The 19,229-nt window shown below is 38.5% G+C and overlaps 1 protein-coding gene across 8 annotated transcripts in view; it reads left to right on the top strand.

The window, feature by feature from the left end:
• Positions 1 to 19,229, top strand: part of UTRN (utrophin) — a 501,645-nt gene that overhangs the window by 475,126 nt on the left and 7,290 nt on the right. For all 8 annotated transcript variants that reach the window (XM_059941058.1, XM_059941060.1, XM_059941059.1 and 5 more), the window contains 4 exons: positions 5,340 to 5,498; positions 5,889 to 6,129; positions 9,348 to 9,456; positions 10,789 to 10,881. In XM_059941058.1, the coding sequence (XP_059797041.1) occupies positions 5,340 to 5,498; positions 5,889 to 6,129; positions 9,348 to 9,456; positions 10,789 to 10,881 (602 nt within the window). The remainder of the gene's footprint in view (positions 1 to 5,339; positions 5,499 to 5,888; positions 6,130 to 9,347; positions 9,457 to 10,788; positions 10,882 to 19,229) is intronic.

Raw genomic sequence — 19,229 nt, 5'->3', positions numbered from 1 at the left:
AAATTCTTTAAAATGTGTTTTTTGCATCTTGTGAACAGAGTAAAGGCAATGCTCAAAGTTAGTTTCTCCTATTTTCAAATTAGAATAAGCACTATTTATTTTTAAATTTAGCACCAATGCCTGAGAAAAGACAATAATCAGAAGCTGAATACATTTTAATATACTATCAGCAGATATCTTAACTCATTCTTCCATCCAGCAAATATTTATTGTAACCCTACCTTGCAGTAGCGTGCTGGAGGCAACTGTGAAAGCTGGTTGTTAAATTTTCAAGAAGTTTGTAAGCTTCTTGTTAAACAGAGCAGTTATTCAAGTTCGTTTGTATACACTTGCAGTTCAATAGATTAGGTTAAAATAAAAACAAAAGTAATACTCAAAACTCATCACATCCTAATTATTTTACTTCACTTTACTATTATCTGTGCTCTTGGGGTGTCAGGTGGTGTGCAACTGTGTATCTTTTCGCAGCTCTACCTTTCTGTGAAGTCATTAGCTTAAATTGGCCGTGAGGAAGGTATTTAAACCATAGAATTAAAAATGTTACAAATCAGGGCCTTTTTATTTACTTATCTTGTAGAGAACCTGCTGGTAAACACTTAGCAGAACACCACTGCCATGCGCCCAATACTGTGTAGATAAAGGTCCATCTGTCTTCAGGGATCTTACAGGCTAGAGGGGAGATGGATAAGTGTTCCCACAGGGGAGGAACATGGTGAGGGCATTTGAAGTAAACAAAATAATGGGCCCCAAAAGAAGTCGACATCCTAATCCCTGAAACCTATGAATGTGTCACTTTACACGGCAAAAGGGACTTTGCACAAGTGATTAAATTAAGGATTTTGAGATGGGAAGATCATCCTGGATTACCTAGGTGGGTCCAGTGTAGTTGCAAGGGTCTTTGAAAGAGGGAGGAGAGTCAGTTAGGGAAGGGGAGGTAACCATAGAAGCAGAGGTGAGATACAGAGATTTTACAGGTGCTACGCTGCTGGCTTTGAAAATGGAGGAATGTGGTGGCCTCGAGGTGCTGGAAAAGGCAAGGAACCAAATTCTCCCTTCTATGGGAGATTAAATTAATAGTGTAAGAATGTATAAATCACTAAAGAGAAATTGTTTTCCAGTTACTGGTACATTAATATTTTCTTAATGAATATGTTAATAAATCTTACTTTGATAAAGCCAATCTGGAATTTCTTTGCTCTTTCACAGTTTGAACTACTGAGTATTCTGGGGTTCTTTTCCTGTGAACATGCAGGGGTTCCATCAAGTGAGAACGCTAACAAGGACTCAACCATCAAAACCCTACTCTGGACCTAAAATCCAGTGGTTTGACATGAAATGGTCATTTTTTCTCCCTTAAATGTATAATATTTACCTTTAAAATATTTTCATTTTAATCAGTACTATTGACTTGACAAGATGAATAAGTATTACAATAATAAATTTGTAATTCAACATCTGCTGGGCCCAATCTCCCAAATTTGGTTTTGGGTGATCTCAGCCATAGGCAATAAAAGAAAGCCCTATGCCTTGAGATATGAATTTTGAGACTTGAACCTGTAATTCTCTCTAAGTTGCCCAAGGAAGGCCCTTTAGTCATTTGTATCTGCAGTTTGAGCCTTTCTTTGTCCTTCAGACTGGTCTATGAAACCAGCTCCTTGGCTCCTCACAATGTTCATCTTCTGTGAAGCTGGTTAATTAGTCATTGTACCTCCATGCATCATGGGCTGCTACCTCCCCAGCCTAGACCTGAATCAATCTCGTGGCTTTTTACCCCCACATAAACCCAATTCCCAATATTCCCTTTTCTCCTGAAAGTCTGACTGTGGACAATTTAAAGGCATTAATTTTAAGGATACTGATTTTCTTTCAAGGAGGAATTGAGCAACCATGTCTCAAAAAGAGACAGGACTCAGGATAGTCCTGGTGAATCTGAGTAGCTGGAACTCAAGGACATCTCCTTAGCCATTGCCATCAGGATGTCTCACTCCATCTGCCCATGAGCGACACTGTTGTATGTGGAAGGATCAAATTGGGGGGCTGGCCTGATTGGCACTGGCATTGCTGTTTGCAACTCTGAAGCCTGGAACAGAAAAAATCTTTAAAGGAAGGAAATTGCGGACAAAGCGCTTTGCTGTACATTTACTTGACTTGGTTGGTCATATGAATGGCTAGGTTAGGACTCTAGACCTTGTCCATTGACTTTGGACATTGAATATTATGGAGAGTTGGAAGCTAAACATTTTTCTTTCTTTACAAATGATTTCCTGTTTTGTTTTGATTTCTGGCTGATTTCTTGAGATGCTTTATCCTGAATAGATAACATTTTCACTGGGATATATATGAACATTTTTCTTTTGTTATTATTTCTTTTTTGCATACTCAGTCTTTTTAGTTTCTATACTCCTCTTTTTCGCCTGAGAAATATTTACAAATGTTCTCCTCTACTCTTACTTTTTTATTACTTTATTATTTCATTTTATCATTTAGTTTATATGCACTGTATTTTTATGCTTTGTCCATTTGTCCTGTCCATTTATTAGATCTGTACTTTTTAATCCTCTCTTATTATGGCCTCTCTCTTCACTTAAATTGAGTGAAGTGCCTCCAAGCATCACTGACGTAGAGTCTTGTCATCCTTAGCAGCTAATTGGTGTCCCTGTGGTGTTGATACATTAGCCTCACAGCCTTCTCTGCTCCTTCATAATACAGTTATGTTTAGGGTATAATAATAAATTACCCATTTACTCCCTCTCAGGAAAATACCCTCCCCCACCTCCAAACACACACGCACATACCTCCTTGCCAGGTTTTTGTTTGATTTTGCTACATGGGCATCCTAGGAGCTTTGGGTTCTGCTTTCTTTCTTTCTTTCTTTTTTAATTTATTTTTCTGACCGCACTGCACAGCTTGTGAGATCTTAGTTCCCCGACCAGGGATCAAACCCATGCCCCCTGCAGTGGAAGTGCGGAGTCTTAACCACTGTACCGCCAGGGAAGTCCCTGGATTTCTGCTTTCAAACACTGCTGCTCTGCATTGGTGCAGGACCCATTCCTTCCTCTTATCCTCACCCTTCTAAATTTAGAAGAAAGGCTGAGATTCTTCTAAGAGTCTCCCTTATTTATTTCACAGCGATATGATGTTTTCCCAGGACAGGTATCAAAGGATGATGCCATAGCTTATTTCAGTCCTTCCCATCTATGTTTCTTATTTCCAGTTTCTAACTGTGTTGAAAGAGTCCCACTCCTTTTTTATTCATTTGATAGTAGAAAGAAGGTGAGATTAGGGAGGTTTACTGATAAAGGAAGCAAAGTAAATCAGCAAGTGGCTCATCTGAACCTGTGCTTTGGCTGTTTTGCAGGCCTAACAGTCATTATTTTCAGTTCCTTCTTTATATTGCTCTGATCTCAGTGCTCAGGAGATACCTTTTCTAAGAACTCACTACCTCTCAGATGCAATTTCATGTCCCCTCTTTATCAGAGTAAAGTGTGATAACACAGGGTTGGATTTTCAAATGTGACTCACAGAATCAAAGATCTCACCTAGTATCAAGCATTACTCATAAGCAAAAGGTCCAGGACTGCCCGTGCCACTCACCAGGTTACTTCTGCGTTAGGAGGTGCTCTGACCGCAGGGTAACAGATGAGGTCTTTGAGGGATATTTGCAGTCACATCACTTACACAGTAGGGAGCTGGTTCAGTCATGGAATAGCTCCATTTTATACTCTGATAGCTACATAACTTACAAGATGTTTTCCTGAAGCCCTATCCTATAAATCCATAGATTCCAGGATTTGTTTACCAAAAGCCATCAAAACAGATCAGGGTACAATCTGCCAAAGGTATTCTATAGCAGGACTCTCCTGCTAGTATTAGCCAGGAAGTCTGTCATTTGCACATTTACAAGGAGATCTGACTGGATCTCTGGTAAAAGAAGGGAAGGGATTCAAGTCTTGCTGATAAGCATTTCCTTCACATGAACATATCAACTTTGTCTACTTTGTTATACTTCTGTTTCTGTCAGTCATTAGATCTGACCACATTATTAATATGTCTAGTTCATTAGACAAGTAGTTAGAAAAGTGGGAGAACCCAAGTCAATTAAATGGAGTTCCTTGTTTAATGCAGAATGATTGATCCTAGAAGTGACATGCTGATAATATCAAGTAAGATATCTGTAGCTATTTTATAAATATCTACAATTATAATTTATGCTAAGTTATTTAAATGAAAGAATATAAGGATTTGCTTCTCCCACGCTTTGGGTTACAAAGCGTTATAAAATTGCTTTTAACCACATGCTAAAGACAGTGAAATCAACTAGTTGATTGGGACTGCTATAGCAAAACACTACAAACTGGGTGGCTTATAAATGACTAACATTTTTTTCTCATAGTTCTGGAGACGGGGATGTCCAAGATCAAGGAGCCAGCGGATTTAGTACCTGATGAGGACCCCCTTCCTGGTTCATAGCTGTCATTTTGTAGTTCCCTCACATGGCAGAAGCAGGAAGGGAGCTCTCTGGGGTCTCTTTCATAAGGATACTAATCCTAATCTTGGAGGCTCCACCCTCATGACCTAATCACCTCCCAAACACCCTACCTCCACACACCTTTACACTGGGGATTCGGTTTCAACATAATTTCGGGGAGGGGAAACAGTCTATAGCAGTTTATTTATTTATTTTTTTATAAATTAATTTATTTATTTTTTGCTGTGCTGGGTCCTCGTTTCTGTGCGAGGGCTCTCTCTAGCCTTGGCGAGCGGGGGCCACTCTTCATCGCGGTGCGCGGGCCTCTCACTATCGTGGCCTCTCTTGTTGCGGAGCACAGGCTCCAGACGCGCAGGCTCAGTAATTGTGGCTCACGGGCCCAGTTGCTCCGCGGCATGCGGATCTTCCCAGACCAGGGCTCGAACCTGTGTCCCCTGCATTGGCAGGCGGACTCTCAACCACCAGGGAAGCCCAGTTTATTTTTAATTAACAGTCTTTTAACCTACTCTTTTGGCATTCAGTTATTGATTTTGCCTATAAAGTCTTTTAACTATTTAAGTGTTGTACTTTATTTTATATCCTCTGCCGAGTAAAATATCTCTTCTAAGGTTTGTGAGATCTGCATGTTAGACCAAGGCAAAGCATGAAATGTTGGTATGTGTGTATAGTATACATACACTATTAGGTAAAATATCTTCCCAGAGTTTTAAAGTGAGGTCATTGGGACATTGAGCTTTAAGGCAGTCATGGCTCAGTAGCCATCCTGACCATCATTGTTTCTACTTCCTTTACCTCCGGAGACATCCATGTCCAGATGTGAGCCTTTTTGTGGTCTCCTTTGCCTCCATAGGGAAGACGAGCATGCCCTCATCCAACAGTACTGCCAGACGCTCGGCGGGGAGTCCCCTGTGAGCCAGCCCCAGAGTCCCGCTCAGATCCTGAAGTCGGTAGAGAGGGAAGAACGCGGAGAACTGGAGCGGATCATTGCTGACCTTGAGGAAGAACAAAGGTGTGCTAGACCTGGGAGGAGAAGATGTGTCACCCTGGGAAAACTTCTGATGGGGAATTCTTTCATATTCACTTCAACATGACCCTTAACCCATTCTTTTTTCAGGACTATTGTCCAGGAAGTACAGTGGAGGCAAAGTTTTAGAGGACATTAACACGCTGGGCAGCTGGCTGCAGATTACAGCTGCATTTCAGGGTTCAGGGATGGTGTCTGTTAGAGCACTTGTTTATTTAAAAGCACGGTTTTATTCGTGCTTGCTTATAGCATTGTTGTACGTGTTTTTGCCTATGAGGAAGTAAGTAGCGTGGGCTACATGTGGAGCTCGTGGACAATTCTGGTGAGAAGGTGAGGTATGCAATACTAATTCCAGTTTTCCCTTCTCTACACTAGAAGTCTGCAAGTGGAATACGAGCAGCTGAAAGAGCAACACTTGAGAAGGGGCCTCCCTGTTGGCTCCCCTCCAGACTCTGTTGTGTCTCCTCATCACACGTCGGAGGATTCAGAACTTATAGCAGAAGCAAAACTCCTCAGGCAGCATAAAGGTCGGCTGGAGGCTAGGATGCAGATTTTGGAAGATCACAACAAGCAGCTAGAGTCTCAGCTCCACCGGCTTCGGCAGCTGCTAGAGCAGGTAGAGTGCGCAGAACTTGATGTCACCTGTCCCCACACCATCTGCCCCAGTCCCGTGTCCCATGGGACTCAGTCCCAGAGTTGGTAGAGAGGTTCACTTCCGGTTTCTCCTCTCCATAGTGGATTTAGACTGGCTTAGAAATCCCTCTTCAAACGTAAGCATTGAATGCTCACTGGTGCCAAAAAGTGCGTTTTCCCAGCTTAAGATGGAATTGCCCATTCTTCTTTAACACTGAAATCTATCTCAGCTCTGAATAGTTTAAGGCAAAAGATCCTATAACATATATCTGCATAAATTACATTTGGGAAACATCTGTGGACATGAAGGGAAAGGAAGTGACCTGAGCTCTTCATGGTAAAACCTTCCAATGAGCTATTTTCAAGAAATTAAGTAACAGATGTTTATTAATTTGCAGTTATTATTTCCTAACATAGCTATTATTTCCTGCCATAACATGTTTTATGGCAGTTGTTTGCAGACTTTCTTGACAATAAAAAATACAATTTGCATTATGATGAATGCATACATGTATGATGAATACAAAATGCTAATTGCTGTTATCAAAAAATGCTGTCTCTTACTTTCTATTTTTTTCCTTCCTTCTTTCCTTCTTCCCTTCCTTCCTTCCTTCCTTCCTCCCTCCCTCCCTCTTATTTTTCTTCTGTCTTCCTTTCTTAGTGCTGGTTTTATAACTCATCAACGGGCAATAGCCTGCAATTTTGAAAAACACTGTCCTTTGGGATATAAAAGAAGCATCAGATACAGCTTCTGCCTTTTTACCTGCAATCTTGTTAGGGACCATAACAAAATAGTATGATATATAATGTAGTATCATCTATAAAGACACAACACACTATAGAGAATTAAGTACCTGATTACATCTAGCAGTTAAAAGAATAGGCGTCATGTCACAGAACTGGTAGTGAAGATGTCTTTGCAGCAGGTGTCTATTGTATAGAATCCCAGCAAATGGGCCTGGAACTTTTCTCTCTTGAAGAATCCCTGACATGAGAATTCATGTCATCTTTTGCCTTTTTCTCTGGCCTATGCAGTATGGGGCCCCTACACAGTGAATAGGAACGACTTTCCCCAGAAATGATTTGTTGAGTCAAAGGCAGAAACAACTCTCTCTCCAGTGATTTTCTCAAATTTTAGAAAACCATCTTTTCACAGTTGCTATCAGTATCTTTTAACATGTCAGAATCATTCAAAACAGTGTAATTTTTGCATTACCTGCACAGCGGGCCACAGAATACCCCTTATACTTTCTGAATGTCTGTTACTGTTTCAGACTTTTTGTGAGACTGCTTGGGGGAAGGTTTACTTTGGAATTGTGCATCATTAGACCTTCCCCAAGGCCTGGCTGGTTTTCCCTAAGTACTTTGAATGTTTGAAGCTTATCTTGGCGCCACTGCTGTACATTGGAAAAGCTACATTGTTAGTAATGTGAATTTGATGTTTCTGAATGGTGCCTGGGTAAGGGATGACTTTTCTCTGGAACTCTCTTATTTAGAATATGAAGTGTGAGTATTAAGGACGTACTGCATAGGTAGAATTGTTGTAGAAGGAAGCTGTGCTTGAAAGCTGTGTTTGCTGTAGTCTGTTGATGCTCTTCAGAGAGCCGAAGGCTCTTCTGCTCACCCTCACCTCCCCCTACTCGCCTCCTCCTGTTAGACAGAGCTGCCTAATGGCTCGTGAGCCTTCAGAATTGCACAGTAATGCTTCTCGAGATATCGGATATCTAAATGGCTCTGTATATTCCAGACTGTGGAGCTCTTATCCCTTCTTAATGACTTAGCATGAATGCCATGCTAAGTTGATGGAAAATTCAACTCTGATAGTAAAAACTAGCAAAACTACTAATAAATAAATAATAAATAAAACAGCTAATATAGATGTAATGGAAAAATCAGCATCAAAAACCTTGTAAATCAGACTTCCCTGGTGGCTCAGTGGTTGAGAATCTGCCTGCCAATGCAGGGGACACGGGTTCGAGCCCTGGTCCGGGAAGATCCCACATGCCACGGAGCCACTAAGCCTGTGTGCCACAACTACTGAGCCTGTGCTCTAGAGCCCGCAAGCCACAACTACTGAGCCCGTGTGCTACAAGTACTGAAGCCCATGCACCTAGACCCTGAGCTCCGAAACAAGAGAAGCCACTGCAATGAGAAGCCCACGCACTGTAACGCAGAGTAGCCCCCGCTCGCCACAACTAGAGAGAGCCTGCACGCAGCAATGAAGACCCAACGATGAAGACCCGATGCAGCCAAAAATAAATAAATAAATTTATTAAAAATATATTTAAAAACAACAACAACAACAAAAAAACATTGTAACTTCTGCATTCCCTTTACAGTGGATCACACTTTTCTAATTTGACCATGTACTTGTCAATTTCAAACTTTCTGCCTTTGTGAGGTATTTATTAGGTGTCAGATTCTGTTCTAATCGCTTTAGAAATACTAATTGATCACCTCCTTCACAAAACCCTCTGACACAGGCACTCTTACCACTAGTTTATAAATAAAAAATCCAATTTTTATAAATAAAAAGCAGACGATTATAAAATTTCCTCAGAGGGACTTCCTGGTGGTCCAGTGGTTAAGACTCCATGCTTCCATGCTTGGGGTGTGGGTTCGATCCCTGGTCGGGGAACGAAGATCCCACATGCCACAGTGCAGTGCAGCCACAAAAAAAAAAAAGAAAAAAAATTTCCTCGGAATGACTCAGCTCTGAGTGACTGAGTTTGTATCCAAGCAGCTAAATCCAAAATCGTGCTCTTCACCACTCTCCAATATTGCTGTTAAATATTGATTTGAATAAAAAATGAGCTAATTTTGAAATTAGATAAATTTACTGTATGAGAAACAGTGTTAATTTTTTTAAAGATGAATGCAACATGTTTCCAAATTCACTTGGTTGACATAAAAATAATGGAACAATTGAGGAATGACACTGACATTGATAGGTAAATCTTGCCATATAACCAAGTGAGTTCTTCAAGGTGCCCAAATCAAAAGGGAAGGACCACTTGGTCCTCATGTGAATACTTGTGAGCCCACCAACTGATGCTAAAATGTATTTGAAAATGACTGAGGGTGAAGAATGTTATGTGATTTAATTATCTGTAGTTGGGGAGGGGAAGTTAGAAACGGAAATGTTTTCTTTGATCATTATTTGAATCTTTCCTCTCTTCTAACCTCTGAATGTGATTCCAGCCTGAATCTGATTCCCAAATCAATGGCGTCTCCCCCTGGGCTTCACCTCAGCAATCCGCACTGAACTACTCCCTGGATCCGGACCCCGGCCCACAGTTCCATCAAGCAGGTCCGTGTCCCCAAGACTTGGCTACTCCCCACCCTGGTCTACTCTGGGCTTTGCCATTTGTTTGCTTTTCATTTTAAATAACATTCTTACACATGGGTGCCTTTGGGCATAAAGGAATTTGTATTCTCTGTGGTCTCAGCTGAGTACAAAGCCATTTCAACTATACCAAAAAAGCAAACATTTTAGAATAATAAACTATAATGCGCTTGTTTATATAAGGTGTAGTAGTGGACTGAATTTTGATGAAAGATGAAAAAGAGCTCTTTCCTTTTGGGATGAGCACAATTTATTTTTTTCTTTGCCTTAGGAACAATTCTTTTTTTCAGTAAATTTCCTGTCTCTAAAATTTCATACTTGTACACATTCAGAATAAAATACTAAAGAATATTACATCAAACATAGTTTTCTTTGCCCAGGGCTGGAGACTCAGTATTCTGCTTTCTCCATCCTAGCTCCTACAGACATTGCTGCCTCTCCCACCCCCATCTGAGGCTGAAGTCCCACCCAGCCTGTCATTGGTCACAATGTGGACCTGTCACTGCTGCTAGGAAGGGCCCTGTCAACCAGGCATTCTGGAATGACATTTTGTTATTGATGAAATTAAGTTCTAAAATTCTACTGAGGACCACATACTTTAAGCAAATTAATTTATCTTTTGCTGCATTAATCTGAAGAAAATCTAAAATATTAATATTATTTTAATTTTTAAATAAGAGAACTATTTTGCTATCGATTATAGACTAAGAAACATTAGAGTAAAAAGTATCTTATAAAATACCTCTAGTGGGAATTCCCTGGCAGTCCAGTGGTTAGGACTCTGCGCTTCCACTGCAGGGGGCACGGGTTCGATCCCTGGTCGGGGAACTAAGATCCCACATGCCCCACAGCAAGGCCAAAAAAAAAAAAAACTACCTCTAGTTTTGTGGCAGTATAAGCTAGCCTATACTGAAGTCTCCAAAAAGAAGGAAGGAAAAAGAAATTAATGGACTATCTTTCTCAGATGAAAAAATACTTGTAATGCACAATAGTGGAATTCTGACTAATAAATTGCAATAATATGACTATAATTTGTCACTCGTGAATTTTCCCCTGACATGTGGGTTCTTCCTTTAGAAACATCTAATAAATTTTAATTATGTAAAATTCTGTTACCACAAAAAAATACAAAAATGGTTTTGGAATTTTCCCCTAAAATTATCCTTTATAAGGAGGACTATTTTCACCTTGATATTTAGAGGCCAGTACTAGTATTTTCTCCATGAAGTTGCGTTTTAGTGGAAGACCAGACATTAATTTCAGAGTGTCTCTTGTTCTTTCTATCTGCTGTCACAGCGGCAGAGGACCTGCTGGCCCCCCCTCATGACACCAGCACAGACCTCACAGAGGTTATGGAGCAGATCAACAGTACATTTCCATCTTGCTGCCGTGAGTATGAAAGATCATAACGCGACTGCTACGCTTTTTCCTTCCATTTCTTTTTTCCTGAGTGGGGCCCTTTGTCTTCTTTGGTAAGATAACAAAAACCAATATTAGAAACAAGACTGTAAATTATTTGAAGATAAATCAAACATTCTGTATGTTGGCAAAGCAAATGAAGCCCAGCCTAGATACCATCACATCACTGTGTGCAGGGCCAGTGAGAACCTGCTCTCTGGGATTCTTTGGTCTGCCTTCTGAGTGATAACATGAGGCAAATAAAACAAGCCTGTCTTTAAGGAGAAATTATCCTCTTCAATGCAGCCTATAGTAAGAAACATGTATTACTTCAAAAGAGAGCTTTTAGTGACATACCAAACAAGGTCTGAAAATAGCTTTTTCTAATGTAATTCCCTCTCTTCTCTTCAGACCTTGACTTCTGATGTCATCAAATTCAGGTGTAGAAAGGGATTATTTTCAAATTTTCCTTTTTTTTTCCCTCCTTTTTTTTTTTGTTTTGGCTTGGGTTTTTTTTGGTTTTGGAGTTCTTTTCTCATGGAATAAAATAGTCACTGTATAAAGGCCAAACTATTTAAGGCATCACAGATTATGACCCTGTGAATTTTCCATATGGAAACTAAGAGCCAGAAAATAACCAAATAAAAACAGTTCAAATCCCAGAGGAAATTATATAATGATTGCTATTTATTGATTTTTTTTCCCAAACATTTTGATTTCAGTACCTTGCCGCCTTGCAGTTTCTGCGGAGCTCTCACAGAAAACATTTCTGCTGTTTCAAACAAACAGTTTACTGTATATACATAGTATATAGTGCTACAATTATATTTTAAATAATCTTTTAAATAAATATGATTATTTATAAATACATTTATAATTTTCAGGGTGATTAAATCTAGTCAGCTATTAGACTAAGATTTTAGTATATACATATACTGTTATATATCATGTATCCTGTATATGTAGTGTATATGTATATATAAAAAACAGCTTCTCATCGCACCCTTTTCCATCCTCTCCTCGGAAAATATCATTTTAAATGAGGGAAAAGACATTATCAGGAGTGTAGGTAAACATGATATATTGACTTCGTTTAAAAAGTATGCTTCAATTTATACCACTCTACAGTTTACAAAATGCCAACCTTAGTGGGAAGTGGAAACAGCTATTTGAAATATAATCTTCTCTGAATTTTCAGAAGTAATTGCCTAAAGAACATATGGCAGTTTCCACAAGTCCGTAAATATATTTATATTTGGGAGCATATAATTTCCCAGATTATTATTTGTAATTTCATTTCTCAAAGTTTGCAGAATCATATGTACCATGTATCAATCTCCGTGCTCACCCCCGCAAAAAGCATGTGCATACACACACACACACACACACACACACACACACACACACACACACAGAGGTTTTTGGTCCTGTAGAGTATCACAGAAGCTTCAGAGGGTCAGGTGAAGCCCATATGCTATCAGATTGTTACTTATTTACTAGGCTCTATAACAGCCATAATAGATGAACAGATTAAATCTTTGTATTAATTATAATTCAAGGTCAAATTTAATAGAGATTTTGGTTCTGCATTATATTTTACTTAATGTCTACATGAAACCTCATCATAGTCTTTATAAGCCAGAGTTTCAAAATTAAGTTACTTTTTAGTTCAGCTTAAATCCAAATACATTAATAATTAGTTAAGAACAAATTCTGTAAGTCTTGTTTAGAAGTTTTTATTCAACTATCGTAATGGATATTTTCAAGTTAAAAGTCAATTGGCAATGAGAGCTAGGATGGGAAATATGTTTAAATATATGCTTTCTAGTGGATACAAAATGTATAATTTCCATATTAAAATTTTTATACAAGAATTTATGATATGTTTTAAAAGTTTAATTTTTTTAAAGCAGTTACTCTTAAATCTTTTTCACAGTATATTCTTATATGGAGATATTGTATAAGGCTAATCTATGTCATATTTTACAAGAGAATATAATTAAAAATAAATAATAACAACTATAGGGCAAAAATAAATCTTAAGAGAGGGATGCATTCATTTCATTTTTTGGCTTCCCTTAAAGGCAAGTGTAAAATTCCCATTGGTTGGTATCTTATTAGTCATTAATAGCTATTATTGGTTCCTGAGAACAGTATATATCTTCAGTGGGATCTACATGACAGGTTAAACTCCCACTTTGCACTGGTGCCTTCTCACCTGTGCAATTCTCTGTTGTGAGGGTGAGTGGCAGAAACCCAAGATTCCTTAACAGGATGTGGCCCTGTGTTCTCACAGTTAAAGTTTGCACATTCACAAATATTTGTAATATTTATAGTTTTCTGTGGATGAGTATTACTAGTCATATGTTATTTTGAAGAACTCAAGTACATCCCATATAGGAAATGACGATAGTATTATTTTAGAAATCCTTTTAAATTTAGATCTTATTATATTTTGTTTCCAAGGTTCTGCTATTAATTTGGGTTTAGATTGCTCTTCTTGGTATTTATATATTATACTTTGCTTTGATAATATAAAAATCTCCAAGATAGGGACAGCTTTCCAGAAAAATAAAGGTGTAACTGATTTATTTGTAAAATTGATATATATTTTTAAAGTTCTGCCTAAAGTTATTAAACTCTTTAAGGAAATGGATACAGAATAGAAATAAGCACCTGCCATAGATTTGGTGCTCAATACATTTCTGAATTGAATGAATGAATGATTACATATTCCCACTGGGAAGGAAGGTTTAGTTGTTGAAGTTTCCCCCAGATGGTACTTAGAAGATTCTGTAGGATTCCTTAGCTTTGTTGCCCCTTTCAAGTTGCTCAAGCTAGCAAATATGTTAATAAGCCTTCGCATTCCCAAAGCTTACTGACCACCTTTGGAGGATTTTTTGAAAGCAGATCAGATTGGCATCTTCCTAGTGGCAAACCAATCCCTTGAGCCCCTGTAACTAACAAGAACTTTAAAACTGCTTGTCACCAGCATACAATGAATTGAGATCGGCATGTTAATCTTGACTTTTGATCCTTTGTGAATTAAAAATTAGCATGGTCACAAGTGAATTTCCACTCCTGGAAGTCTAGGAATTAAAATGAAATTGTATTCTTAAATCCTAATTGCATGAATTGCCTACTTAAACATGACTTTTTTTTTCTTACTGTGTCTGTATATTGTTGCACGTAACACTTTAGAATTCATCTATCTTGGATTAATATCCCAGTTGGTCCTGATAGCATCCTTGAATTATGGCCTTTTAAATTTTTCTTTTAATTATTTACATTGAATTTCAGAGCAGAGAGGCAAGCATTTCCATCCCTTCCTGGCAAGGAGTTAATGAAGGGAATTTAATTGTGTTGCCTATAAACCAACATACTAAAATTTCCACTGACTGCTGTAACTAATTTTTTTAGTGTAAAATCTTTTGTTGGTTTTTTCATTTGCATCATCCAAATATATATGATACTAGTAGTAACCTGAATATTATTTTTTACTAATAGACCAACAAATGCTTTTTCAATTTTTTTATCTACAAGCATATTTTCACTGTGAATTGCCATATTTATTTATTTATAACATCTTTATTGGAGTATAATTGCTTTACCATGTTGTGTTAGTTTCTGCTGTATAAGAAAGTGAACCAGCTATACGTATACATATATCACCATGTCCCCTCCCTCTTGCTTCTCCCTCCCACCCTCCCTATCCCACCCCTCTAGGTGGTCACAAAGCACCGAGCTGATCTCCCTGTGCTATGCGGCTGCTTCCCACTAGCTATCTGTTTTACATTTGGTAGTGTATATATGTCCATGCCACTCTCCCACTTCGTCCCAGCTTACCCTTCTCCCTCCCTGTATCCTCAAGTCCATTCTCTATGTCTGCATCTTTATTCCTGTCCTGCGCCTAGGTTCTTCAGAACCATTTTTTTTTTTTTTTAGATTCCATATATATGTGTTAGCATATGGTATTTGTTTTTCTCTTTCTGACTTACTTCACTCTGTATGACAGACTCTAGGTCCATCCACCTCACCACAAATAACTCAATTTTGTTTCTTTTTATGGCTGAGTAATATTCCATTATATATATGTGCCACGTCTTCTTTATCCATTCAACTGTCGACGGACACTTAGGTTGCTTCCATGTCCTGGCTATTGTAAATAGTGCTGCAGTGAACGTTGTGGTACATGACTCTTTTTGAATTATGGTTTTCTCAGAGTATATACCCAGTAGTGGGATTGCTGAGTCATGTGGTAGCTCTAGTTTTAGTTTTTTAAGGAACCTCCATACTGTTCTCCATAGTGGCTGTATCAATTTACATTCCCACCAACAGTGCAAGAGTGTTCCCTTTTCTCCACACCCTCTCCAGCATTTATTGTTTCTAGATTTTTTTGATGATGGCCATCCTGACTGGTGTGAGATGATACCTCATTGTAGTTTTGATTTGCATTTCTCTAACAATTGGTGATGTTGAACAACTTTTCATGTGCCTCTTGGCCATCTGTATGTCTTCTTTGGAGAAATGTCTATTTAGGTCTTCTGCCCATTTTTGGATTGGGTTGTTTGTTTTTTTGATATTGAGCTGCATGAGCTGTTTGTATGTTTTGGAGATTAATGCTTTGTCAGTTTCTTCGTTTGCAAATATTTTCTCCCATTCTGAGGGTCGTCTTTTCGTCTTGTTTATGGTTTCCTATGCTGTGCAAAAGCTTTTAAATTTCATTAGGTCCCATTTGTTTATTTTTGTTTTTATTTCCATTCCTCTGAGAGGTGGGTCAAAAAGGATCTTGCTGTGATTTATGTCATAGAGTGTTCTGCCTATGTTTTCCTCTAAGAGTTTTGTAGTGTCTGGCCTTACATTTAGGTCTGTAATGCATTTTGAGTTTATTTTTGTGTATGGTGTTAAGAAATGTTCTAATTTCATTCTTTTACATGTAGCTGTCCAGTTTCCCAGCACAACTTATTGAAGAGGCTGTCTTTTCTCCATTGTATATTCTTGCCTCCATTGTCAAAGATAAGGTGACCATATGTGCATGGGTTTATCTCTGGGCTTTCTATCCTGTTCCATTGATCTGTATTTCTGTTTTTGTGCCAGTACCATATTGTCTTGATTACTGTAGCTTTGTAGTATAGTCTGAAGTCCGGGAGCCTGATTCCTCCACCTCCGTTTTTCTTTCTCAAGATTGCTTTGGCTATTCAGGGTCTTTTGTGTTTCCATACAAATTGTAAAATTTTTCATTCTAGTTCTGTAAAAAATGCCTTTGGTAATTTGATAGGGATTGCATTGAATCTGTAGATTGCTTTGGGTAGTATAGTCATTTTCACAATGTTGATTCTTCCAATCCAAGGACGTGGTGTATCTCTCCATCTGTTTGTGTCATCTTTAATTTCTTTCATCAGCGTCTTATAATTTTCTGCATACAGGTCTTTTGTCTCCTTAGGAAGCTTTACTCCTAGGTATTTTATTCTTTTTGTTGCTATGGTAAGTGGGATTGCTTCCTTAATTTCTCCTTCCGTTTCATTTATTTCTGATCTGATCTTTGTGGTTCTTTCCTTCTGCTAACCTTGGGGGTTTCTTTGTTCTTCTTTCTCTAATTGCTTTAGGTGTAAGGTTAGGTTGTTTATTTGAGATGTTTCTTGTTTCTTGAGGTAGGATTGTGTGGCAGTAAACTTCCCTCTTAGAACTGTTTTTGCTGCATCACATAGGTTTTAGGTCATCGTGTTTTCACTGTCATTTGTTTCTAGGTATTTTTTGATTTCCTCTTTGATATCTTCAGTGATCTCTTGGCCATTTAGTACCATATTGTTTAGCCTCCATGTGTTTGTATTTTTTACATTTTTTTTCCTGTAATTGATACCTAGTCTCATAGCGTTGTGGTTGGAAAAGATGCTTGATATGATTTCAATTTTCTTAAACTTACTGAGACTTGATTTGTGACCCAAGATATGATCTATCCTGGAGAATGTTCCATGAGCACTTGAGAAGAAAGTGTATTCTGTTATTTTTGGATGGAATGTTCTATAAATATCAATTAAGTCTATCTGGTCTAATGTGTCTTTTAAAGCTTGTGTTTCCTTATTTATTTTCTTTTTGGGTGATCTGTGCATTGGTGAAAGTGGGGTGTTAAAGTCCCCTACTATGATTGTGTTACTGTTGATTTCCCCTTTTATGGCTGTTAGCATTTGTCCTATATATTGAGGTGCTCCTATGTTGGGTGCATAAATATTTACAATTGTTATATCTTCTTCTTGGATTGATCCCTTGATCATTATGTAGTGTCCTTCTTTGTCTCTTGTAATAGTCTTTATTTTAAAGTCTATTTTTTCTGATAGGAGTATTGCTACTCCAGCTTTCTTTTGATTTCCATTTGCATGGAATATCTTTTTCCATCCCCTCACTTTCAGTCTGTATGTGTCCCTAGGTCTGATTTGGGTCTCTTGTAGACAGCATATATATGGGTCTTGTTTTTGTATCCCTTCAGCCAGTCTATGTCTTTTGGTTGGAGCATTTAATCCATTTACATTTAAGGTAATTATCAATATGTATGTTCCCATTACCATTTTCTTAATTGTTTTGGGTTTGTTATTGTAGGTGTTTCCTGCCTAGAGAAGTTCCTTTAGCATTTGTTGTAAAGCTGGTCTGGTGGTGCTGAATTCTCTTACCTTTTGCTTGTCTGTAAAGGTTTTAATTTCTCCGTCAAATCTAGATGAGGTCCTTGCTGGGTAGAGTAATCTTGGTTGTAGGTTTTTCCCTTTCATCACTTTAAATATGTCCTGCCACTCCCTTCTGGCTTGCAGAGTTTCTGCTGAAAGATCAGCTGTTAACCTTATGGGGATTCCTTTGTATGTTATTTGTTGTTTTTCCCTTGCTTCTTTTAATAGTTTTTCTTTGTATTTAATTTTTGATAGTTTGATTAATATGTGTCTTGGAGTGTTTCTACTTGAATTTATCCTGTATGGGACTCTCTGTGCTTCCTGGACTTGATTAACTATTTCCTTTCCCATGTTAGGGAAGTTTTCAACTATAATGTCTTCAAATATTTTCTCAGACCCTTCTTTTTCTCTTCGTCTTCTGGGACGCCTATAATTCGAATGTTGGTGCATTTAATGCTGTCCCAGAGGTCTCTGAGACTGTCCTCAATTCTTTTCATTCTTTTTTCTTTATTCTGCTCTGTGGTAGTCATTTCCACTATTTTATATTCCAGGTCACTTATCTGTTCTTCTGCCTCAGTTATTCTGCTATTGATTCCTTCTAGAGTATTTTTAATTTCATTTATTATGTTGTTTATCATTGTTTGTTTGCTCTTTAGTTCTTCTAAGTCCTTGTTAAACATTTCTTGTATTTTCTTCATTCTATTTCCGAGACTTTGAAACATCTTTACTGTTATTACTCTGAATTCTTTTTCAGGTGGACTGCCTATTTCCTCTTCATTTATTTGGGTTTTTACCTTGCTCCTTCATCTGCTGCATATTTCTCTGTCTTCTCATTTTGTTTAACTTACTGTGTTTGGGGTCTCCTTTTTGCAGGCTGCAGGTTCATAGTTCCTGTTATTTTTGGTGTGTGCCCCCAGTGGGTGCAGTTGGTTCAGTGGCTTGTGTAGGCCTCCTGGTGGCAGGGACTGGTGCCTGTATTCTGGTAGATGGGGCTGTATCTTGTCCTTCTGGTGGGCAGGGCCGTGTCTGGTGGTGTGTTTCAGAGTGTTTGTGAACTTAGTATGACTTTAGGCAGCCTCTCTGCTAATGGGTGGGGTTGTGTTCCTGTCTTGCTAGTTGTTTGGCATGGGGCGTGCTGCACTGGAGCATGCTGGCCATTGGTTGGAGCTGCGTCTTAGTGTTGAGACGAAGATCTCTGGGAGAGCTCTCGCCAATTGATATTACGTGGGGCTGGGAGGTTTCTGGTAGTCCAATGTCCTGGCCTTGGCCCTCCCATCTCGGAGGCTCAGGCCTGACACCTGCCCGGAGCACCAAGACCCTGCCAGCCACACGGCTCAGAAGAAAAGGAAGAGAGAAAAGCAAAAACAAAAACAAAAACAAAGACGAACAGACAGAACCTCAGGACAAATGGTAAAAGCAAACCTATACAGAGAAAATCACACAAAGAAGCATAGACATACACACTCACAAAAAGAGGAAAAGGAAAAAAAAAAGAAATATATATATATATATATAAAAGGAAGAGAGCAACCAAACCAATAATCAAATCCACCAATGATAATAAGCAGTAAATACTAAACTAAGATAAACATAAAATCAGAAACAAATTAGACACAGAAAACCAACCCCAAGTCTACAGTTGCTCCCAAAGTCTACCGCCTCAATTTTGGGAACATTTGTTTT

This window comes from Balaenoptera ricei, chromosome 12, assembly GCF_028023285.1.
Source record: "Balaenoptera ricei isolate mBalRic1 chromosome 12, mBalRic1.hap2, whole genome shotgun sequence".
NCBI lineage: Eukaryota > Metazoa > Chordata > Mammalia > Artiodactyla > Balaenopteridae > Balaenoptera > Balaenoptera ricei.
The sequence above is the reverse complement of the archived record's forward strand: the minus strand, read 5'-3'. Positions and strand labels throughout refer to the sequence as shown.